The sequence below is a fragment of the Pseudopipra pipra genome, chromosome 6 (genome assembly GCF_036250125.1).
Source record: "Pseudopipra pipra isolate bDixPip1 chromosome 6, bDixPip1.hap1, whole genome shotgun sequence".
In the NCBI taxonomy this organism is placed as follows: domain Eukaryota; kingdom Metazoa; phylum Chordata; class Aves; order Passeriformes; family Pipridae; genus Pseudopipra; species Pseudopipra pipra.
Genome location: NC_087554.1, coordinates 63,496,003 through 63,521,731, shown reverse-complemented (window position 1 = coordinate 63,521,731; position 25,729 = coordinate 63,496,003). Strand labels below are relative to the sequence as shown.

Sequence of the window (25,729 nt, the reverse complement as noted above, 5' to 3'; positions counted from 1 at the left end):
GCCCTCGCTCTGCGAGCTGGGGATCTCTGTGTGTCGGACACTTGTCACGGTCGCCTCGGTGCACGGAACAAACACGGGCTGTGGTGGGCCGGGATGTGCCGCTGCGGAACGAGCGCGGGGTTGGGAATGGGGTTGGGAATGGGGTTGGGAACGGGGTTGGGAACGGGGTTGGGAACAGGGTTGGGAATGGGGTTGGGAATGGGGTTGGGAACGGGGTTGTAAGCGAGCTGTGTGTCTCTCCCCAGGCCTTGTACAAACTGTACAGCGCGGCCGCGACCCACAGGCACCTGTACCACCACGCCTTCCCCGCCCCGCGCGCCGAGCCCGACGGCCCCGACAGGAAGAAGGTGTGAATCCCAGCACGTTCCCGCCGATGCATGACGGAGGTGGTGCCGCCATCTCCTCCTCGGATCCAAGCCCTCACCCTCGTTGTCCACCCCAGATGCCGCCGGCAGCGGGGAGCGCCGGTGCCGCTCGGGTGCCGGGAGGTGCCGGCACGGCGGTGTCCGTCTGTCCGTCCGTCCGGCACAGCCGCGGCCGAGCGCTTTGGGCTGTCCCGGCCAGCGACTCCCAGCTCATCTTCAAAGCCTTATTTCCCCCTTCTTAATTAGTTCCCCCTGAGGGAAACAGTCATTTACGTGATACTGCAACTAAAAGAGGCCGAAGCTTGTCCAAAAGCCAATTTATTTCAGGTACTTGAACGAGTTATAACATGTAACCACTTTTTTTTTTTTTTCCCCTTCAATTAACTAGTTAATGACATAAACATAATTAAAGGTGTATTAACTTGCTTTATCAGACACTGTAAGGGCACTTCTGCTGTGGAATGTTAACGATGTGTGGGGAACGGGGCTGTTTCTGTTTGTCTGCACAAAGTGTCACTTTGTAGCTGTGTTGGAGGAAGTTTCACTGTATTTCTGTACATATTTATCCATGATAGTGCATAGGACGTGTGGTACAGTTCTATTCTTTTATTGTCAGGACTATTAAAGTTTGCTTTTGGTTCCTAAGAAGTTGGTTCGACAGGGAAAAGTTATTTACTAGCAAAAAAAAATAGTTCTTGACCCCTCCTCCTCTGGGGTTTTTGACATTTCTGGTTTCATTTTGGCTCTCACAGTTGGTGTTTTGTGGGTAATTTACCCACTGACAGGCCCAGAACACGGTGCCACCACTGCAACTGGAGCATCCCAAACCCACGTGGCTCTTACTGCTTGTAAGAGCAGTTTACTTGATGTTCTAAAAGGCCCAAAAACCAGTCCCATGACCCTTCGTTCATCGAACAAAATGATTTTTATTGAATGAATAGGATTTACAAGAAATGTACTTTTTTTGTCTGCAGTGTTTATTGCACTGAAAAGAATCCATAAATAACATTTCAGGACAATTCATGAACCAGATGGAAATACTGGAGAGGGTAAGTGGACAATTAAAAATTTTCCCCAAGTGAGGAGCTTTAATACAAGACAAAAGCTCGTTAAAAAAGAACAGTAATTGCTGTTACATCCCTGATTTTCCCCGTGGGGTGGCACAGTGACAATGCCATTGCCTTCCCACCAGAGTGGGTCAGATTTTTGTGAAATGCAGTTTAGCCAGGATTTAAAAAACTCTGCTTAGAGATCTTGGTCTTTAGGAAGGTCCCAAGTGTTCCCCCTCTGAGTGAAAACAAGTAGTAAAATCTGAAGTAAAAAATAAGGCAACTCAGGCTCGGATCTGATGGGAGAAATCAGCTCCTGGTGCTCCTGAACAGGAACAGGGTTGGTGTTCTGTACATTAAAGCTGTAAACAAAGAGCAGAGCTCTCTCAGGAGAGGGATCCCAAATCCTGAGGGAAACACACCCTGAACTAGTCATTTGGATTTGGACAAGGTTTGGAAGCCGGAACATTTCACACACAGTTGCATCTATTGCCCTTAAAAAATATATAAGTCAGCTTTTAATACTGCAGCTGACTGGGAGGAAAGAGAGTGGGATCAGGGCTCTGATCAAACTCCACGCTGGTTTTCAGGATAACAAACTACTCCTTTGCATGGAGAGAAGGGGAAGGAAGAAAAAAAAAAAAAAAAGGATTACCAAACAATCTCCATTTTTATAAACAACACATAATACATGTAGAAAAATACTCAAGAGGATAATAACAAAGGTGCAACGTCAACAAAAATAAGCTGCCTTTTCAACAAAAGCACTTTTTTTTTTTTTTTCTTTTCAGAGTTTTGAGTGTGGAGTGGGAGGGGAAAAAAAAAACAACCACCAACCGAACAACCCCTTTTTTTTTTTTAAAGCTGTTGAGTGTCCTCAGAGTCCGTGGGGAGGGGTCAATAGTTCTTGCCGTGCTGGGCGTACCACTGCTGGCGCTGCTGGCGGTGCTCCAGCTCGGTGAGCAGCGCCTGCCGGAACGCCTCGTACAGCTTCACGATCCGCTCCAGCTCCTTCATGAACAGCAGCTTCAGCATCCCCTGGTACGTGTCCAGGTCCGCCAGCTGGAACAGCTCCCACTTCAGGATGTGGTCATACCTGAGGGGGAAGGACAAAAGGGTTTAGATGTGGTGTATCGGCGGATTTGGGGGTTTTTGGGGGCTGACGGCAAAAACGGAGTTGGGTCGCAAAGCGAGTCAGAAGAATCCCAGCACGATCCCTCAAATCACACCAGGACTCCAGAAATACTGGAGAGCCCGTGAACTGATCAGAATAAAACAACTGAGAAAAATACAGAGGGTGAGAGAGCTGGGGGGGTTCACCTGGAGAAGAGAAGGCTCCAGGGAGAGCTGAGAGCCCCTTGCAGGGCCTAAAGGGGCTCCAGGAGAGCTGGAGAGGGAGCTGGGACAAGGGATGGAGGGACAGGACAACCAGGAGTAGCTTCCCACTGCCAGAGGGCAGGGTGAGATGGGATATTGGGAAGGAATTGTTGGCTGTGAGGGTGGGGAGGCCCTGGCACAGGTTGCCCAGAGCAGCTGTGGCTGCCCCTGGATCCCTGGAAGTGTCCAAGGCCAGGTTGGAAGGGACTTGGAGCAACCTGGGCTAGTGGAAGGTGTCCCTGCCCATGGCAGGGGGTGGCACTGGGTGATCTTTAATGTCCCTTTCAACCCAAACCATTCTGTTATTCCATGATACCATGATTTAAAGTTCTTAAAAGTGAAAGAAAAGCAGCAGTTTTTTAAAAAGGAGCAAGACAGGCAGGAGGAAGTTACACCCTGAAGATGTTTCACATATTTTCTAAGCACGTGGTGCTGCTCTCACAAAGATGAACTGAAAGTAAATCCCACCCTCCACCCTCTGAGCTGCAAGAAGTGCTGTGATGATTTCAAGTAAGGCCTGAAACAAAGCAAATGTGAGAAACTTTCGGTACAACTTCCTCATGTGCCGTGAGCAACAAAATCAGACGTAAGCACGAGTTCTACTTTACATGGAAATTCTTTAGTTTCTCAGTGTGAGCTGCAGAAGGGAAAAAAAAAACAAAAAAAGGCAAACTCTCACTTGACAGGAGCCCTGGCGTAGACCTGGAGCCAGTCTGGGATCTCAGCAGTGTGGTAGGGGTTGGCAGGGACCAGCAGGGGTTGGCTCCGCTCCGCCGGCTGCGGCTGGTAGGACACGGGGGGCGGCTGGTCGTAACGGGGAACGCTGGGAGAGGACACAGGGAAAGCTGTGAGATCTGGGGGTACCTGACACACTGACAGCACTGACTTCTGGATTTACTGTGACATTGATACACAGATTAATGTGTGCAAGGGCTGGTGGTGCAGCCACACCGGGGGCGTGTTGCCTCGGCAGGTCTGCACCGAGCAGCTCGCCGTCGCTGTTTCGGTGAAATTCCCCTCACACCCACTCACCAGAGCACAGAAAAAGCATTAGATCTGGTTCTAAAACATTTAAGAAGTATTGATTCAGCCAAATAATCCACCCTTTAATATGTCAGAACAAACGTAGTCAGGCAGCAGCTGATGAGTTATTCCATGTAAAGACATCCTCCTATATTTCTCATACATTCATATACAATATATATCATATATTTATCTTTTGGGCCACATGTTAAAAAACCTTCTCTTCCTGGGTACCAGCAAAATAGACTGAGTGGCAGGAATTCACTGTTGGATTTGGTTTATATTACCTTTATTGTACCTGGAAAATACAAGTAGCTAAAATACCAATTTTCATTCTAGACAAGACTTAATTCACGTTTCAGATCTTCAGCCGTCTCTGTGAGCATCAGATCGAGTTTCTTTCCAGTCTAAACAGTTCAATTCTGCTCCCAGCAGCTCTGCTGTTTTACTGACAGCTGAAGAGCTGCTTTGTTGGAGTGACTGAGGAGCAATATCCTGTTTCTAAACTTGTGACAGAAGCACGAGACAAAACCCCGACAATTACACCTCCTCCTCAAGACCTCGGTTCTAAAAATAAGGTTTGGGCACATTGAGACAAACCCAGTTCCACTTTAACTGGATTAAGGGAAATGCAAGCACAGAGGAGGAGGTTGTCTGCCTCACCTGGGAGCACAGGGATGTTTGTACTGGGCTCTTTTGTTGATGTGATCCACGTAGTAGACCCCGAACTCCGCGGACTCCACGCGCTCCCAGCCCGGCGGGAGCCCCTCCCGCTCCAAAGGGTGGCTCCAGTGAGTGGTGTTGGTGTTGTGATCTATGTAGTATTTCCTTCCTCTGATAGTCCAGTCCACTGACCAGCCAGGAGGAAGAGGTAAATCTTCAGAACTATGATTTGTTAAGTTTCCTAGAGATGTAGCAGCAACTCTCCCGATGCCTGAAAAAAACCGGGAGGATCAGGGTTTAGTGAAAGCTTCCCAGAAATGATCATTTCTGTCAACACACTGTTACAGCTGCACCACTGATCTACAAAAAACCCTCTTTTTCTAGTTACAGCCAGAAATCACAACTATCCAGGAAAATCACCAAGCCCCAACAATGTTTTTTAGGTGAGCCAGTGAAGAACAGCAACAGGATCAGGGAAAACGAGAGAGGAGGGACGTGAAGGGCTGACAGGAATCAGTGGGTGATTAAATTCCCACCTCTTCCCTGGAAACACAACACACTTGGGGTTTATCTGCCACTGAATTTAAGAGACTGCTCACTGGCACTTCAGAATTTTAAAAATTACCATGCTGGATGGTGAGAGATGTACTACAGAAACACAGTTCCTTTCCTGTCCTTTCCTAGGGATAATTAGGAAGCTGGTTGAAATTTAAGACATAATGGCAATTAAAGAAAACAACAAAAAACAAACCCACCCCAAAAAAACCCCAACCACAAAACCACAGTGACATCATCAGGAATTTTGCAGGCCTCTTTCCATTCTTGGGAATCTACAACCTCCTGGATGTGTCAGCCCAAATTCAACTCCATTTTTGAAATCCTTTTCAGGGAACTCCCTCGGTTCCTCCAGTTCTGCAGTTAAACAGCCTCTGGCTCCAAAGAAATTCCCAATTATCTTCTCATCCCACGACCAAATGCTTCTAATCAATCCCAGTATCATCAGTGTCACCATTTCCCACAGCCAGCAGAAGGCATTTGGGAGCCACCTTTCCCACTTTTTTTTAGGAGTCAGAGAGTGCCTCCATCACACATCCCACATTTACTGATGGGAATACCCCCCTTTCCTCCTGGTTTTCAGGAATAGCATTCTTGTGTGATTGTTTTTGGAGGGAAGGGAAGAGAAAGGCAGAGTCTCTCTCACCCAAAATGACAGACTGAAAGCTGGGTGGGTTATTTCCCAATAAAACATGGCATTCATCAACAGTGAAGTCACAGGAAGGCTCCAGAGCAACTGGAGAAATATGAAATAAATTTAAAGACCTCTCACACTGTTCCTCAAAAGTTTGAGCTCATCCACAAATCTTCTTCCAGCTTTTTCATGTTCTGAACTGTCTGGCCTTACAGGATTCCCTCTTGTTTCAGTACTTACCTATTTGTCAGCCTACAAAGGGAACCTGTGTCCACCTTTAATTGGGATTTAAGCAACCTGGACCTCTACTTCCAGAGAAAAGAAACATCCTGGAGGCTTCCTGATCTCTGGAAGTCCTGGGGCAGGGAGGATATTCCAGCCCCTCACAGTGATGTCACTTGTTTGGTTTTCATTCCACCAACAAGATACAAACATTTCAGCTTCTTGAAAATACTTGGGATAAAAAAAAAATAAAAATCCTGGATTTTCTCCAATTAACTGGTTGTAATTTCCTGTACTCTCGTGACTATTTACATTTACATGTTTATGTTATTATAGAATAGTCACTCTTTAACAGTGACCATTAAATCAACACTGCCAGGAGACCTGAACACACAAATTGGGGATAAAAACCCCACCCCTATTTTCTGTCTGCTGTTCAAACCAGCACATGTTTTTTTTACAGTTCCTCCACCTTAAATTCAGCAAATACACAGATATTTTTATTTATTCCTTGCTTCCCAACACTTGGAAGCTTGCATTAAAAGCTGCACCATCCCTCCTCAGCACCAGAAGTTCTCCTGGATTCTCCCAACAGCAGCTTTTTGTTTGTTTGTTTGTTTGTTTAATTTCTGACATGCAGAGAACAAAAATAACACCAGACCACAAATATATATCTGCCATTTTGATTTCATCTATGAAGGAGCAGGGCCACACCATTAAAGTAAAACTTATATATCAACAGTGTTCCATGAACATGGAATCAAAGGCCAGATTTATAAACTGATGGCTGCAAATACTTCAGGGTGTAATTATTATTATTTTTCCCCTTAAAATTGAAAATCATGTTGGGATATTCTCTGTGTTGGAAGTTTCATGATGTTGATATTCATGGTGCCTTAAAGCCACCAACCCACTGTGGCATTAAAATCAACAACTGGTACAATTTAGACTTTTTTTTTTTTTTTCCTGTAAATGGAGTTTAATTAGAGAGATCAAAAGAAATTATATATTGGTTTTCCTGATAAACCTCAGCAGATGCTCCTTTGAGGGAGAGTGGATACACAGGTAAGAGAAAAAGCTCCTGCTGTGTTTCTGAACGAGAAGAGAAGAGGAAAATTGACTTTTTTTAGATACATACACCTGTAAGTATCAATAATAAGACTGAACAACACCAAGAGTAAATTCCTATGTGATCTTTCCCAAAATATAAACCAAAGAAGAAAGTTCCAAGCTCCAGCCTAAACCCATGGACTGCTGACACTGCCTTTTCCATGGCATCTTGCCAGGAATGACCCTCTTCTGAGTTTAAATTCCAGGTAAGGTCAGAAACCTAAACAAGACAGAAATTCTCATTATTCCTGCTTTCCTAAGGAACAGAGTTGCTTAAATTATCTGCTTTTTCCAAATGTCTCCTTTCCTCTGCTTTGAGAGGATGAGCACTGGTCTTTACAAACTCCCCTGAGTGGCACTGTCAAATCTCAGGGATGGTCAACAATTAATTTGAAATTTATGCAGTTGTGAATCCTTTTCAGGATGTCTCTTCAGGGCTCTTCTGGCCTCATTTAGTAATTCTGGGTATAATGATATAATATAATATATAATGGGGTGTATGTGGTATATAATGGGGTATTATGTGGTATATAATGGGGTTGCTGTTGCTTTTAAGGAACATCAATACTGAAATTATTTAAGGCTTTGCTTTTTCCTCCCGTTTCTAAAACACAGAATCTTCAATTTTAAGGTCTTGAATTACCACCCTAAACTTTTGAGCACCACGTTCCAGTGCACTGTAAAGAGCTCCCTCTCTTAAAAATGTATCTTAAGGTAATAAAAGTCACAAATGTGAAAAATCTGGAGTGTTTTCTTCAACCAAGGAGGTTGTGTTGGGTTTGTTCCCCCAGGGTGGAACAAAGGAAACTGGAATTGATGTGTCAGTGCTTTCCCAGCCCCGTGAAGGGCGTTCATTCCCTGCCTGGAAAGATGTCCAAGTCCTTTGGAGGAAAGATTTCCAGGCCAGCAAAGGGCAGTTCTTCAGTCTGTTGGGCAGGAAGGACAGGAGGAAAATCCCAGCACCAGTATAATGGAAAAAGAAGAAAAACCTCTGAGGAGAAAGTCTCCCTTTCGTAGGAACTGTGCTGGTGTTGGCAGGGAAGTTCCAGAGCCCAGGAACTCCCCACAGCTGCCTCCAACCACATTCAAAAGTGCTGAAGGGCAAATATCACAAACCAGTGTTTGTCTTTAACCAGCCCAATTGTCTCGAGAGCCTTTTTCCAGGATGCCAAAATCCTCTCCCTTCCCCTCATCAAACCAGGGATGAAGAACGGGAAGAGAAGACGAACCAAGTGTTTGATTTTCAGGGAACAAGTAACAACAAAACAGCAAAGAGCAGCTCCAATCACTTCTGTCTAGACAGGCCTGCAGGTCCCAGGCCCTCCTAACCCATTCCAAAGCATCCAGAGGAACTTCCTGAGCACAGGCAGAGGGAATGGGGCGTTCCAAACAAGCACCACTTCACAAATAGGAAATGACAGGAAGGACCGTGAAAGCTGCAAGAATTATGCTGCAAAATTACTGCAAAAATCAGCACAAAGGAAGAAAAGGGCAGGAACTGCCACTTGTTTGAAAATGAGAGACGTGTAAACACCTAAAAAGTGTGGCTGTTTTAGCCCTAAATAGGTTTCAGGTAATAATCTGCATTTATTTTGCTCTTTTAATGAACACAAACACCGCTCTGCGATTTTTTACGAGGTTTACAAGATGAACCTACTTTCAACTCTGTTAATTGTTTCTCTCCTCTGCCATCCCAGTGAACTAATTCCAATCCAAAAGTCCCTCCACACTGTGATTTCAATCTCAGCAATTTTTTCATAGACACAGAAGAATGTTCTTACCGCTCACACAGGGACAAATAACTCTGAGGTCTTGGTTACAAGTTACTTCCAAGCTACACTGTAGGTATAACTTCAACCACAGACCTCCCCAAAACTTTAACCTAGAAGAGAGGAAAGACATGGCCAGGAAAGACAGGTAAAGGCTCTTAGAAATAAGTTTGAAAAGGACACTAAAAAAAAAATTAAAAAAAAAAAAAAGAGAAATAAAAAAGTTCAAGAAATGCCACAGAGGTAGGTAAACATATAAAACCAGGAGGTATCTCAACTGAAAACTTTGTTCAGAGAACTCAGCAACACTGGGTTGGTAATTAAAAGCAAATTTAATGAAAATAAGAAAAGGAGAACGTGGGAGAATTGAATAATGACAGAGAAAACATGACTTCAAGGGGAAATGCTTGTGAAAGAACATGTAATGCTGTCAACAAACTGCTGAAAAACCACGGGGCTTGCTTTGCTGAACACCCCAAAGAGCTCACTGAGAACATGTTTGCAACTTCCCTCCAAATCATAAGGAGGAGAATCTTTATTTTGAGTGAAAGCTGAAATTCTCACTTCCCAAAAACCACCACTCAATGAAATATTCACCAACAGCAACAACTCCTTGTGTTCATCAGGCAACGTTTCCTTGGGAATCCACCCAAAACGTACCAGAACTGACCTTTGGAGGGAGGGTGGGAGAGGAGGGAAAGGGGAGAAAGCAGCATTTACAGATTCCACCCAATAAAGAGATTTTTAACTGGAAACTGCAGGTATAAGGCAATTTTGCCAATGATTATCTCAATGAATAATATCGATCAGGTCGAACATTTAGAAGCAGCAGGGCAGATGCAGAAGAAAAAAAAGGGATTTAGACAAAGACAATGAAAGCAAAAGGCCTGCCTCGGGATTCTGGAGCTGTGGGGGGAAAAAAGGAACAAGAAATGAAAGAAAAATTACTGTAGCAGCTCAAGGGAAACACTCAAGGTTTGAATGATGGTTCAAAAAATAAAAAAAAAAAAGGAAGCTTCGCAGTGAGATGAAAGCAAGAAAATCTAAGGTTTTCTTATATTGGGCCACATAATTCTTTGGCTGAGAAAAAGTGACAGCAATTATTGAAAAGACGTAAAAAAATGAAGGACATAAGTGACATTCTTACTGTGGTGAAGCTGAGAGAGGAATTTCAGAGTTCATGTTCCATGCTGAGATAAATTTAAAAAAAAACAAAAACAAAACAGAGGAAAGGGAAACACTTTGGCAGACAAAAGGCTCACCCTTGTCTCTCCCTACAAATGCACGAGATTAAATCCTCCCCCCTTACAAAATCTGTGTGGAATTTGTTCAAACTATTGAATGTTAAATATGAGGTTGAATGACAGAGACCAAACAAACAGCAGCAGCTCCTTCATGACTTCCAGGGCTAAGGGGACACAGGTAAACAAACAGCAGGGGAAAAAAAGCTTATTTAGAAAGAAGAAATTGCTACAATTGAGAAAAATATGGCTGTGAAGCCCTACTTTTAGCTTCTTTGGAAGATTTGATAGATTGACCTCCACTTTCGGGCCAGAGCTTTAATTTTTGAAGTCTCCTCAGCAGACACAGCAAGTGTGGTAATTCTGAACTTAAATTGATAGATTGGTTTGTGCAATCCTCCCCTCCTGCCTCTCTTCCCCAAATTATCCCAGCACAACTCTCCCAGATGCTCGTTACCTGCACCAGGTGAGTGTTTCATGACTGTTTGATGAGCAACAAGCAGCAGAGATGGAGGTAAATCAGATGCAATTTAGCAAAATAAAGGAGGATTAAAGCAGCAAGACTTAAAAGCTCAGCATTTCAGAATTTCCTGCCTGACAGCTCCCACATCCCCCTTCTATCACTTCTCATGGAAATGTTTCTGTGGTAAAGGAAACACAAGTCCCTGACAGGTTCTAATTCCACACAGGAGCTCAGCAGCATTGAATGCTGGATGTTCTTCCTGGCAGGTTTATTTTTCTGGACAGGAGATTTATTTTATTAGACACTAATTGCTATTTTGTTTGCAGATTACAAGTGACAATGTATTTAATGTTGAAGGTTTGAAATGTTTCTTTCAAACTCCCCCTTGGACATAGTTTTTGCAGCATCAAATACAGAATCAAATATTTCAGGAAAGTAGTATTTAATGGCTTCTTCTTTCTTATGCTGTTCTTTAGAAAACAAAGACAAGTGAAAAACTGAGGGGGAAAACAGGAACATATATTTACTAACAATATTAAAAGCTAAAAGGAAGGAGTCAAGGACCAGGACCAGATGCCAATTTGCTAATTACACAAAGGAATCACTCCTCCCTTTGACTATTCATAAGCAATTATTTTAATTACTGAGCTCAAATTAAAACAATGACATTAAATAATAAGACAATGAGAGTTAAAACAGAATGATAATAACATCAACAACGCTGCTGCAATGTTATAATCTAGAGCTGTTGGTTATTCTCTCTATCATGAAACTAGATGTCCCCTAATAAATAATAAAAACAAAATACCTTCTTAGCCAGGGACTGATGCAACTTTGTGTAGAGGAGTTGCATGTATAGTTGGCATTAAGAAAACCAAAATTTGCTTAAACTTATCCCATTTATTTAATAAATAGTGTGTAAAGAGTATCTTCCCTTTCTGGACACACGTGATCAAATTCTCAACTCTAATCACACAGAAACGTCACGGAAAAGCAGCTCAGCTCCTTAAAAACATCACCCAGGTGCACCTAAACTCTCAGCCAAACCCCTAAAAGCCCTTACCTGAGGTGTGCCTCCCATGATTCTGGGACATCCTCTGGAAAAGCTCACTGTTGTGCTCGTAATACCTGTAGTCCTCGTGGGCTCGGTCGCTCACCTGCCGCCTCCTCTGGGCCTCGTAGAAGTGATCATAATAATAACACCGGGCTCCGGGGTCGCCGTTTTCCAGCCCGGGACTGGCTTCTGTCAGGAAGGACTGGGAGGAAGAGCCGTATTCCCTCGGGACATCAGCCAGACTCCTGGCCAGATAGGAGGGTGCAGACAGTCTGTTGCTCTCCCGCCTCATGATTTCGTGGGGCGGCCTCTGCACTGGGGTTCGGAGGAAACTCTGGTTCCTGGAAACAATTCCATCTCCTCCAGGGGCGTAGGCAGAGGGCGTGGAGTCGGGAGGGCAGATGTCAGTTCGTCTTGGAATGGTCGGACCGTGACGGATAAAGGAAGGCATCAGGTCTGGGAAAGAGCAGGGAAGAGAAGTCACAACTCTGCCTGCACTTCCACGTAAAGCCTCCGACCACCACCCTAAAACTGAGGGAATTCCTGTGTAAAACCCATTTAATGGACATGCAAACAGACTGGGAATGCTGCAGGGTGTCCTGGTGCAACAGGAACCAGCACACCTTCCACCAGCAACAAACTGGTGCCAGGACGGTGCAGTTCTGCCAGTTCAAACCAACCCCAAACCCATCATAAAACACACAAACAAAAAACCCCAAACCACCCACGCTGTGGCTGCATCAGTCAGGGTTTGCATCTATTAGAAGGGTCAAGAAAATCCCAGTATCCTGGCTACTACTTTATTGGGGACACTGTGCTTACAAACTGGGATTAACAAGATGTTAACGCCCACAGGCTCACAGGAATCCAGGGTGGAAACAGGAACAGAATCCACACCATGTCCACCCATCCCAAAATCACCAGGCTCAGCCAGAAAAATGCTGTCACTCTGCACATGCTAAACCCTCAAATTATCATGGAGATATTTCACTTTCTCTCCTTTACAACTTCACTGCCTCCCTCCAGTAAGCGAAACATTCCTCCTCTCCCTGCTTTTACTTTCAGTGTGGTATAAATTAAGTAGTTCCCTCCAGCTAAGTCAACACAAATGACAGCTTTCATTCAGAATGAGGTTGTGCCTATTATTAATTACTTTTTATTAATAAGCTCTTACAGGTAAAATGTAAGTCTTAAGGTAAAAATCTGGTGCACCCCAGAAGGTGTCAGCAGTAAATTTATCGTGATCACAGCATGTAAGAGCATAAATGAGTAAATCTATGAACACCTCAGACACACCCACAGCTTAACAGAACGAAAATTAGCTGGGTTTTTGTGTTTAAGGACTAAGCCAATGCAACCAAACTACTAAATTATTTTGCCTGTTGACTGAGGAACCAGTTGTTCGTGCAGCAAACACTTCCAGAAAAGCTGAGTGCCTGCTCCTGCCAGCAAATCAGTTTTTGCTAGCTGGGAACTCCAACCTAATCCCGCAATCACAGAGTAAATAAACACATTTCAGTCTCGGGTTGCCATCAAAGACCAACAAAAAAAAACACAAAAAAAAACTTAGTGTTTTTTCAGTGGGTATTTGCCAGTGTTCTGTCCAGCCCCAGGAAAACGGGGCTGTGGCATCAGAGCCAGGTGAGCCACGGGAAGCTCCTGCATTCCAGGTGACCTCACCGGGCTGAGTCATGGATAGGACCTGGAGCGTTTGCTTCCGCGGGGATTTTATGCAACTGCCTGGCAGGACAGTTATCTCATTCCCAAAGCACATCGGGAAAACAACCACTCCGTTCTGGAAAGAGAGAGGTCACGGAATCACGGAATCACGGAATCACAGACTGGTTTGGGTCGGAAGGGACATTAAAGGCCACCCATCGTGTTCCATCCCCTGCCACGGGCAGGGACGCCTTCCACCAGCCCAGGTTGCTCCAAGACCATCCAACCCGGCCTTGTGATCTCTTAATTTACGCAAAAACAAAGTGTGGAGACTCCGTGAGCCCCGACCTGCCGAAACCGAGGAGCTGAGAACCGAGGGAATCACAAACCCCGCCAAGCTGGGGTACGATGAGCACCCGACGCGTGTAGCGCTCTCTTTCAAAGCGGGGCTCCCTTTATCTTCCCTCCGTCACCTCCCAGGGCTCACAAAGGAGTTAAACACGCACATATACGGAGAGAAAGAGAGAAATACCCCCCACACGTACACACACAGGGATGACCCCCCATCCTCCGCGGGCCCCCCCCGAGGCCGCGCCGCTCCAGGCCCCGCTCCGGCCGCACACAAAGGCCTCGGGCTCGTCCCCCCGGACCCCGGGCTGGTGCCCCCGCGGTGTCCCCCCCGACACTCACTCCTCAGGAGCGGGCTCGTCTCCTTCTTCACGTACTTCCCCTGCACCTCGCCCGGCTTGGAGAGCTCCGTCCGCGTCTTCTTCCGCGACAGCATCCCACCTCCCGGCGCGCCGCCACCGCCCGCATGCCCGGCGCCGCTCCCCGCTCCGCAGGGCGGGGGGGGTCCGGCCGCCCCCGGGGATCGGGCCGGGGCCGCGATGGGGCCGGGGCCGGGGCTGGGGAGCGGGGCCGGGCCGGGGGTCGCTGAGGGGACGCGGCGGGCGCGCGGGGCGTTGTGGGAAGGCGGCGGCCGCCGCCCTCCGGGCCGGCCGCGGGCAGCGAGGGGAGGGGGCGCCGCCACAGCGCCCCCGCGCGGCCGGGAGGGCGCGGCCCGGCCCTCACGGGGACGGGGGGTCCCGGGGTGCCGGGGAAACCCGGGATCCCCGAATCCCGGAGAGTCCCGTCATCTCAAAGTCACGGAGAGACAGAATCACTGAGCCGCAGAACCACCGAGCTTGAAAAAGAGATCAACGAGTCCAAACCTGTGCCCGATGCCCACCCTGTCCCCCAGCCCGGAGCACTGAGTGCCGCGTCCAGTCCTTCCTGGGACACCTCCAGGGCTGGGCACTCCACCACCTCCCTGGGCAGCCCCTGCCAATGTCCAATCACTCCTTCTGTAAAGAAATTCCTCCTGATGTCCCACCTGAACCTCCTTTGCTGTAACTTGAGGCCGTTCCCTCTCCTCCTGTCCCTTGTTCCCTGGGAGCAGAGCCCGATCCCCCCCAGCTCCCCCCTCCTGTCAGGGGGTTGCAGAGCCAGAAGGTCCCCCCTGAGCCTCCTTTTCTCCAGGCTGAGCCCCCCCAGCTCCCTCAGCCCCTCCTGCTACTCCAGACCCTTCCCAGCTCCATTCCCTTCCTTGGACACGCTCCAGTCCCTCAATGTCCTTCTTTAATTGAGGGACACAAAACTGGACACAGCACTCGAGGTGTGGCCTCACCAGTGCCCAGAAAAGGGGATCAATCACTTCCCTGGTCCTGCTGGCCACACTATTCCTGATACAGACCAGGTGCCATTTGCCTTCTTGGTCACCTGGGCACACACACTGACTTATCTTGTCCTTCTCTAGGACAAGAGGCACAGGGCAGAAAGCGATGCCCAGGAATTTCCACCTGGACATGAGGAAGAACTTTCCTGTGCAGTCACTGAGCACTGAGAGGGTGTGGAATCTCCTCACTGGGGATATTCCAGAGCCATCTGGACACAATCCTGCGCCATGTACTCTGGGATGACCCTGCTTGAGCATGGAGCTGGGACCAGATGATCCGCTGTGGTGCCTCCCAACCTGACCCATCCTGGGATTCTGTGAACCTCCCGTCGCAGTTTAATGCCATTTCCTCTTGTCCTCACACTGGTCATCAAAAGAGGAAGATTTAGAAGGTTAAAAGGGGCCCAGTTCTGGGCTCCTCAGAACAAGAGATATGGAGCTCCTGAAGTAAGTCCAGTGAAGGAGGACTGTGGAGATGATGAGGGTACTGGAGCACCTCGTGTGAGGACAGGCTGAGGGAGCTGGGGCAGTTCAGACTCGAGGAGACTGAGGGGGATCTTATCAATGTATAGAAGCGTTTGAAGGGAGGGTGCAAATAAAATGGCACGGAGCTGTGCCAGGAGAGGTTTAGGCTGGATCTCAGGAGAAGGTTCTTCCCCCAGAGGGTGGTTGGGCACTGAACAGGCTCCCCAGGGCAGTGGGCACAGCACCAAGGCTGCCAGAGCTCAAGGAGGGCTTGGACAACGCTCTCAGGGACAAGGTGGGATTGTTGGGGTGTCCTGGGCAGGGCCAGGGGTTGGACTGGATGATCTTTGTGGGTCCCTTCCAACTCAAGATATTCTGTGGTTCTAAGAGGATGGACCAGGCTCTGCTTGGTGGTGCTCAGCAATAAGATGAGAAGCAACAGGCAGAAAGTGGAATACAAGAAGTTCCACTTGAATATGAGGAAGAACTTATTTCCCGTGTGGTGACCAAGCACTGGCCAGGCTGCCCAGAGAGGGTGTGGAGTCTCCTTCCCTGGAGATATTCAAAATCTGCCTGGACACAATCCTGAGTGAGGTGCTCTGGGGGACCCTGCTTGGGTAGGGGGGCCTGGACTAGATGACCTTCAGTGGTCCATTCCAACCTGAACCATTCCATGAAAGGCTCACAAGAAGCACTGAATATTTTCCATAAAAAAGTGAAAAATAGGAATGCAATTTCAATTGAGGGCAGGGTGTCCTCGATAGTAAGATGAAGTGCATTCACTACCTGTCGAGATTTTTACACTTTAATCGATTTCATACTTTCGCAATGGAAGAAACTACTTTTCATAGTTGCCAAACTGTGCTTTTTCCTATTAAAGCTTTGTCTGATAAATTTGCAGATACTACTTGAAATGCCTGCAAATTCCATGGGAAGAGAAGTGGCAGATGCCCCGTCCCTGGAAGTGTTCCAGGCCAGGTTGGACAGGGCTTGGAGCGACCTGGGCTAGTGGGAGGTGTCCCTGCCCATGGCAGGGGTTTGGAACTCCATGGCCTTTAAAGGTCCCTTCCAACCCAAATTATTCCATGATTCTATGATTTTCATGCTGGATAAAGAACAAAAGACACAAGCACGGATCATACATTAATGTATTTTTTTGCATCCATTATAAATAACGTGTAAGTTGGTTCATCTCTCCGTTTTATACGATGTTCTAAGGACAATATATTACACCAGAACAAAACGAACTCGATAGAAAAAAATATATATACATTTGTTTTCATTTTTACAGAAGTCATTCATCATGAAATGACTCCAAATGGGAGACTGAACAGGTAAATGATGGAAATCCTGAGAGACAGGGGTGGTATTTGCTGAAAGTAAACAAAAGGGTTTTACTTGATAGATCCAGACTGTCCCCTGCTCTACCTAACTCATAATCTGGTTAAAATCAAATATGTTACAACCCTTCTTTTTTTTCCAACCAGAATTCAAATAATTCAATTTTCCTTGTATTTAAGTACTACTTGGAGCATGTGCCACAACGTGGACTTTTAAATCATTCTAAACTGACAAGCAGCACTTCAACTGTGTGATATTCAGTACACATAAATTTAACTTGGGGACTGTGCCCTTTCAAAACCCCCAACCAGAAATGTCTATGTGCCTTTATTTTCACAGTGATTCATAAAGCAACAGTTGAAAACACTTAAACCACCTTCTGGTAATCAAGTAGTTCATATGTGACATGGCAAGACCTGTTGTATGAACGAGGCCTAAAAATTCAGTGACTTTTGACTGCTACAACATTAAATACTTTGGTTTTTTGCCTATACTGCATAGGAGACACATTCATGCACAAAACACCATTAATGCTTTAATAATTTACACGTTTATATGGTTATTTTCAGTAGCCTGGACTTTGTAAAAAAAAGAGCTGCTTCTCTTCTGAGCTGACACAGTGAGAACCAAGAAGCAACACAGACACCCGTAAGCAGCACTGCCTTTCTCTGGGATCCCTCCATTTGGGAAGGGATTGTCCTGAATTATCCTGGAGCAACGAACCCAGCACAGCAGAGAAAGGCTCTAAAATGTGTAATGGCAAAAGGCACTTCTGAGAATTTAATTCACACAAATACACCAGTGGAAGTGGAGTTTTGCCTCAAAAATATTCACCAGTAGGACATTTTCCTCCTCCTCCTCTCTCCTCTGCTTAGGTGGGGTTTTTTTTTGAATGTAAATGAAATAAATATAGAGCAAGGTAGGATAGGGGAGAAAGGGAGAAGCCAAAAGGCCCTTTTTCTCTGTTTCTCCCTTCTATTCCAACACCTGGGCTCCCTTTTTGGTGCTGTGCTCTTGCAATGTCTGTATTTTTGCTTTGGAAAAGCCTGGTAACTACCAGGAGATTAAAAGAATTAGTTAAGCAGTGGAGCCTTTAAATTTGAGTCATGTGAAATGAATTGCACAACAACTTAAGTGAAATATTCTCTCTCTTCAGACCTTGGTCACAGACAGAAGTAAACCAAGGTCAAGGTACAAACTAGTGTTAAAATAATTAGTACTAAATTAGTGCTAGCTAATAGTATTTTCCCAAATAGCAGTTCTGGGCCTCATTTCCTTCGTTTCCTGGAAGTATTTTGGAGCTTTGCTAATTCCCACAGCATGGGCCTGGTTTTAGGGGTGTGCTCAGTTCCCACTTTGCAAACACACAGAGATTTATTGTAACTGAGACCACTTGGTGATTTAATATTAAAAGAAACAAGATCTCACTACTTCAGCTTTTTAAAACCTCAGATTTACATCAATTTGGCACGATTCCAATTTGGGAAGATATTTTTGCAGCCTCTGAAAAACCAGTAGATCCTTGGTTTTGAGATGACTTGGAGAAATCCTCACTCCTGGCATTTAGGAAAGCACAGCAGTGAAATGATTTATAAGGACTGTGTGATGCTGCAACATGATGTTCTTCCATGATTATATTTCTATTTCCAGTATGTTGCCTGCAATGGAGGAGGAGGAGAAGGTCCACCAACCCTCCAAAATTGAGAAGTAACCCCATAGACACAGAGAGCATCCTCTACAGCCACATGCTAACCAGTACCAAGTAAAACTCCTTTTTCCAGAGGTTCCTCCACGGCTTGCAGGCAGTGTTATCCCAGTTTCTGGGGGACTCCTGGCTCATGACAGAATCATCACCTTGCTAGTGGTCTCTGAGACAAAACACCTCTCCCTCTGTGTTCTCAACCATCTGGTTAAAGAGGTCCAGTTTCAAGTATTGCCAGCGTGGCCCCTGTCACCAGTTTGATTTACAGTGTTTAGTGGTGTCTTACTGGTCTGGCTTGAAGGTGTTCCCAAAAAACTTGCATTCTCCCAGCCTCCCCCACTGATCCAACAGGAGGGATCCCCTCTCATTCCAAACCTTGATGCTCCTCTGTTGTTTAAGGGGGACTAAGGTAATACTCACCCAGATACAATTTGGTTTATCCTGCTTTTCCTAACACGTATTTATCTTCCTCTACTGACGTTTATATCCACATTTACAACGCTGAAGGAAGTTAATTTAGGCTGTTATTCCCTGAGTTCTTTGTATTCACATTGAATATGTCTCTTCACACAATTAATCACAATTAATCACAGACTTGAATTCTGTACTAGGATCTACTAAAATCACCCCTCAGGTCAAAACAAACGCTGCATTCACGGCAAAGCTCCGTGTTTGTGAGGATTCCAACGCCAGGATTCCACTGACAAAATCATCCAAGTGCCCCTTTTCATTCTTCTGCCAGCTGTTTAATAAACATACTGCACTGCTCTACTGAATTCACAAATTATATATAATAATTTACAGAATTATACAAACAAAACTCCCATCTTCGCTTCCGTTGAGCAACTCTTCCTGTGTTTAATATAACTTACTTCCTCATACAAAAAAATTAAGGCCTCTACAATTTATAAGTTGTCTGGCAGCTTAAAAAAAAAATCAAAAATAGAAATAGTCTTTATTTGCCAGCTGGGAAATTTCTTCACATGAAATACTTTTACACTTAGTTGGAGGCAGCAGCCTAGTTATATATTTTAAATAAACCTTTTTTTCTGAGCTCTGCACAGAAAAAGCTATGAAGAATAACTCAGAAGCCTAATGCATAATTTCTTTAGAAAGACCAGAATCAGTTTGTAGGACACAGACCATCCCAGGAAAGTCTTGCCTTCGATAACATTTATACTGACATTTATATTTCAGCTGACTGGTCAGCTGAAGCCTGAGCTATCAGCATTTCTAGGTTTGGAGCATGAAGTACTGTAGAAAGCCAAAAATATTTTAGAGCTTTGAATTCAGTGATGTAAATTTGCTTTTAGGCCTTGGCTTCAATGTGGATTCTGGGAATGATAACTCATGCTCCAAAACCTAGAAATACTGACAGGTCAGTCTTCAACAAACTGAGCCAGTACAGGAAATTCAGAATTTAAATTTTACAAGAAACCCGAGGCAGCAAAACAAGTGAACCTAGAAAACACACGGGTTTGGTTCTTTTACGTAGCGAACGTTACTTTTAGGCAAAACTTAGCAGAAAGACAATCTGGGAACAGACAAAACTCTCATTTGGCAGTGCCCAGTTTGGGAATTTAGCTCTGTGCTCTCCTTGTTAACCAAAATTCATCCATAAAAAAAAAAAAGGCAACGCAGTGAGAAGCTGAACCATCAGCTTCGTTTCAGTAAAGTGCTCGGGCCCGGGACACCCGGAGTGGCTCCACTACGACCTGACCTCGGACGCTGAGCTGAAGGAAGGGGATGCCAAGTTCCTCACTATCCTGTTGAGGTTGGCAATTTTTTCTTCCAGCAGATAGTTCTTCCTCTCCGCGGATTTCTGCCGCTGCTCCGTCGCCTCCAGAGCCTTGAGGAGCTGCGCGTTCTCCACGTAGAGATCCTTGACCATCGCGTCCGCTTTGGTGTTCTTGGAGAGCTGGGGTGGGAACGGGACACAGTTACTCACCAGGCTAAAAATAATAATAAAAAAACCAAACAAACCACCCTAACGTTTAAAATAAAATTTAAATTTTTAAATTAAATTTAGATTAAAATTTAAAATAAAACCAGCAGGCGGACGTGTTGGTTGTGACTCGAACATCAAAGGAAAAACCCACCCGTTCATCTTATCACCAATCTTGGTTAAAAACCTGGAGTCTTCAGACTGAATATTCTGAATATTTTGAGACTGGAAAAGCTATTCAAGGAGATGATAAAGGGCTTCAAGTGCTTCATAACATTTGTCCTCCACAGATAAATCCAGGTTCAAGAGAAACCACAAGCCCGGTGATCCCACAGAGACACTTCCAAAAACCAAAACCCCCCAACCCCACACCAAACAAGGTGTATTTGGAGCAGGAGGCATCAAAGAAACCAGTAATTGTACAATAATCCTCTCTGAACTCTTCATCAAGTTCTTTTTCCTCCTTTTTTAAGCAAACTTTTCCAGTTAGGGATCCTTGGCTGGAATTTGTTTCCTGAGTTAGGAAATCATTGAGTGGCAGACTCCCAAACTCCTAATTTGGAGTTTTAGGATTTTTTGGGCTCAAAAGCATTAAAACAAAAATCACTCCAAACTTCACTCTAAGCAATGACTTGGCAGCTTTTGCCCTCTTGGCTGTTTCCAGAAGGAATGAGGATGACTTGAGGAAGACGAGGAATACTCACTTGTTCTTTCAGCTGATTGACTTTATCTTGGAGAAGCCTCTTCACAAGCCTTAGTTTCTGTTCAACATCCATCATACGCTCTTCCATCATTTTTAAAAGCTGCTCGTGACCCCCCTGGAAAGCAACATTTATGTGACAATCAGTTCAAAATCAGTTCTCATTCACCAGACTATTTTTTTCCCCCTTGTTTTTATGTAAGAAAATACCTGACACTCCAGACTTCTGAGTGTTTTGGAGTCAAAATTAATAAATAAAAAAAAAAAAAGAATAAATCCTTCATGGAAGAAAAGTGCTATGGCAACACTTAAAGGACATCTGCAGCATTGCACTTGTTTTCCAAGCCAAAGTTACACTTGGAATTACCAGATCTAAGAAAAACTGATACAAAATTCAGTCTCAACCCCGAGAGTCAGATCTGGATCATTTACTTTTCTTGTTCTTCAGTGCTGCCGAAGTTCTGTTGAATGTGGGAAACAAAATGCCAAGCAAAACCTTAATAGTTTTAGGAAATAATTAAAGTCATAAGGGCACATCTGAAAGTGTAACTCTCCCACTCCAAAGACTCCTTGAAATTGAGTAATATGATTAAAACGTAGCATATTTTTATGTCTTTTATGTCTTTTTCAATTAATTGTTGATAAATAATGTTTCCATACATTAGCCCTAACCAGGTTTTCCTCTTTTTCTTCAGTGGGGTGACAGTCTAATTAAAAGCAGAGTAGCTGTGCCATGGGAGTTACACCAGCACTTGAGTGAGGTTTTCCCAAATAAATGAGAAACAGCAGGAGTTACAAACAAGCTTTCTTGTATTTGGGAACTTTAGACATGGAGTCTTTATTTTAATGCCAGTTTTTTTTACTCGAATTTTCTAGGAATTAATCTGGGAAGATCAACTCTGAGAAAGCACCGACCTCCCCAAACGCAAACACCTTCAAACCCAAAACCATCACAGGGGGGAAGATAAATGAAAAACTGAGGGAGGAATGTTTCAGGTGGGTAACTCCTCATCTAAGCCCCCAGATCCCTCTGGGGGGTTGATTGAAGCCCCCTCAACATTTGATTTGCTGTGACACCCAAAACTCTTTAAATCTGTGTATGGGGTTCCATGATAATTCATTTTTGTGAAAAAAGTTACACTGGAGTCATACAGAAAACAGTTTCACAGTGTGGCTGGAGTGGATATTTTTCTAGATTAAAAAAATAAGCAGGACCTTAAAGGATTTTCTAGGCAAGTTATCATGAGTTATCCCTTGTAATTTGATTGGAATTCAAAACCCTGGCTCATTATCCCACTTCTTAATGGTTGCAGGAGCCTTGAGTGAGTAGTTACGTGGAAATAAAGAATTATAGTGGTCTCAATATCTATGATCCCTATTTTTTGGCTCAAAGTGGACTTGAGAATGTTCTCACTTTATATTATTCCATGTTTAATGGGAAAAAAAAAAAAACAGCTCAAGCAGTAGCTTTAAGATCATTAAAAACAGGAGCAAGAAGACCTTTTGTCAACCATGAAATAGTTCGTGGCTATCAACTAGAAAATCATAGACCTGGAAGAGGTGTTTTGCAGACCTATTAAAGCATTAAAATCCTAATTTAATCAAGCAATTTGAGACAAAATAAAGACTACTAAGGAATGTTATCCAAGAAATGAGTGTGTAAATAGTTTTCCCTTTTCTGGCACTGCCCTTTTACCTTAAGGCCACACAGAATATGTCCAGGTACTATGGAAATTCTTTACTTTAAATTTATAGGTACATCTGCTAAAGAAAAGCTGACTATCTGTGCTTAAAAACATCCCCACTACAAATCTCCCCCCCAGAAATCCCGGTGTGACAATCCTCAAAGACAAACATTTCATCTAAAATGTGTTAATTCTTGTTCAGGAAGTTGAAATTATTGATGCTACGAAGACAAGAGACGTCGTGTTTAAAAAAAATTTTATTTTTCATTTACATCCAAAAAAAAAAAAAAAAGTCATCTTCCCCTGTTAAAAAGTTTATACATCTTATACAAAAATGCAGTATAAATACCCCCAGATTTTTCTTCAAATCTCATATAAAATTAGTAGCATTTGGGAAAAATAGGCTCTTTCCTCGCTGAACACGCTGCACATTTTAAATAACATAAATAAAAAGCATTTGTGTGACAAATTAAAAAAAAAATAAGCTGGTTTTTCCGAGCTTTCACAGAATAGCTTCTAGACAAATAAATAGGAGGGAGAAAAAAAATAATAATACTGTGGAGACTCTTTTTTTTTTTATAATATAGCTTTTTTTTTTTTTTTTAAGGAAAAAAAAAAAAAGCACAGAATAATTTGATCCTCAAGTTTCTCAGCTTATGCCAGTTCATGGTGTTTTTTTTTTGTGTGTGTGTGTGTTTATCATGGAAAGGGATCATAAAGCAGCCCAAGCTGTCAGAGGTGCCCGATCCTCCGGTAGGAATCTGCATGCACTGCTCGCTGCTCCGGTAGCAAGGCCTAGAGAAAGAAGGGAAGGGGGATACTTCACCCTGATATCCACATTTTTTTTTTGATTTCTGCACAATAAATAAGTATATTTCAAGCAAAACAAAAAAAAAAAAATCAAGCAAGCAACGCAGGACAAACAAAACCACACAAACAGAGAAGGAACATGCAGAATATCAGGTATTTTAATTACTCTAAATATGAGTGTTAGCACCCCAAGACCCAGCTGGGAGGTTCAGGGGGCATTTTCTAGGTTTAGGGGCTCTTGAAATGGCTCATCCAGGGTTTTTTAAAAGGTGGGTGGCGGTGATTAATTGCAATGAGCAAAGCAAAGTTTCTCACAGGAAATTATTTGCCACCATATATATATACATAAAATCTCATATATGATCTCTATATAATATACCCTACATTTTATATATATATAAAAATATATCCTACTTTATATATATGTATAATATATCCTACTTTATATATATATATATGTATAATATATCCTACTTTTTATATATATATATATGTATAATATACCCTACTTTATATATATATATGTATAATATACCCTACTTTATATATATATATGTATAATATACCCTACTTTATATATATATATGTATAATATACCCTACTTTATATAAATATATATATGTATAATATACCCTACTTTATATATATATATGTATAATATACCCTACTTTATATAAATATATATATATATGTATAATATACCCTACTTTATATATATATATGTATAATATACCCTACTTTATATAAATATATATATGTATAATATACCCTACTTTATATATATATATGTATAATATACCCTACTTTATATAAATATATATATATATGTATAATATACCCTACTTTATATATATATATGTATAATATACCCTACTTTTATATATATATGTATACTATACCCTACTTTATATATATCTATGTATAGTATACCCTACTTTATATATATATGTATAACATACCCTGCTTTATATATCTATGTATAATATACCCTACTTTATATATATCTATGTATAATATACCCTACTTTTATATATATATATGTATAATATACCCTACTTTATATATATATGTATAATATACCCTACTTTATATATATCTATGTATAATATACCCTACTTTATATATATCTATGTATAGTATACCCTACTTTATATATATATATGTATAATATACCCTACTTTATATAAATATATATATGTATAATATACCCTACTTTATATATATATATGTATAATATACCCTACTTTATATAAATATATATATATATGTATAATATACCCTACTTTATATAAATATATATATATATGTATAATATACCCTACTTTATATATATATATGTATAATATACCCTACTTTTATATATATATGTATACTATACCCTACTTTATATATATCTATGTATAGTATACCCTACTTTATATATATATGTATAACATACCCTGCTTTATATATCTATGTATAATATACCCTACTTTATATATATCTATGTATAATATACCCTACTTTTATATATATATATGTATAATATACCCTACTTTATATATATATGTATAATATACCCTACTTTATATATATCTATGTATAATATACCCTACTTTATATATATCTATGTATAGTATACCCTACTTTATATATATATGTATAACATACCCTGCTTTATATATATATGTATAATATACCCTACTTTATATATATATGTATAATATACCCTACTTTTATATATATATATATGTATAATATACCCTACTTTATATATATATATGTATAATATACCCTACTTTATATATATATATATGTATAATATACCCTACTTTATATATATATATGTATAATAGACCCTACTTTATATATATATATATGTATAATATACTCTACTTTATATATATATAATATACCCTACTTTATATATATATATCTAATATACCCTACTTTATATATATATAATGTACTCTACTTTATATATATGTATCTCATACCTTATATATATTTATCATACCTTATATATATTTATCATACCTTATATATATTTATCATACCTTATATATCTCATACACTTTATATAAAAATATATACAGCAATAAAATGCAGTAGATATAAAATATATACTACATTTTATAGATATAAAGCAAAATACATTTTATATCTATAAGTTCCATATAGTTTTATATCTATTAAACCAATAT

General features: G+C 42.4%; 3 protein-coding genes across 9 annotated transcripts in view; 1 reads left to right on the top strand and 2 right to left on the bottom strand.

Annotated features, from left to right (window-relative positions):
* Positions 1–2,226, top strand: part of ATL1 (atlastin GTPase 1) — a 31,161-nt gene extending 28,935 nt beyond the window's left edge. For both annotated transcript variants that reach the window (XM_064659664.1, XM_064659663.1), the window contains one exon: positions 246–2,226. In XM_064659664.1, coding sequence (XP_064515734.1) covers positions 246–353 — 108 coding nt within the window. In that variant the 3' untranslated portion in view covers positions 354–2,226. The remainder of the gene's footprint in view (positions 1–245) is intronic.
* On the bottom strand, positions 1,272–14,156 carry SAV1 (salvador family WW domain containing protein 1). Its single transcript, XM_064659668.1, has 5 exons — positions 13,875–14,156; positions 11,535–11,981; positions 4,478–4,748; positions 3,471–3,614; positions 1,272–2,510 (listed from the first exon to the last, which is right to left on the bottom strand). The coding sequence occupies exons 1-5, from the start codon at positions 13,966–13,968 to the stop codon at positions 2,312–2,314; spliced, it is 1,155 nt and encodes a 384-aa protein (XP_064515738.1). The 5' UTR covers positions 13,969–14,156; the 3' UTR covers positions 1,272–2,311.
* A 2,341-nt stretch (positions 14,157–16,497) lies between these two features.
* The window catches only part of NIN (ninein), a 63,758-nt gene continuing 54,526 nt past the window's right edge, over positions 16,498–25,729 (bottom strand). For 5 of the 6 annotated variants that reach the window (XM_064659632.1, XM_064659640.1, XM_064659636.1 and 2 more), the window contains 2 exons: positions 21,056–21,169; positions 16,498–20,324 (listed from right to left, as the gene is read on the bottom strand). In XM_064659632.1, the coding sequence (XP_064515702.1) occupies positions 20,115–20,324; positions 21,056–21,169 (324 nt within the window). In that variant the 3' untranslated portion in view covers positions 16,498–20,114. Of the gene's footprint in view, positions 20,325–21,055; positions 21,170–22,980; positions 23,532–25,729 lie in introns of those variants that run through there. The other variant, XM_064659633.1, reaches the window with a different exon arrangement.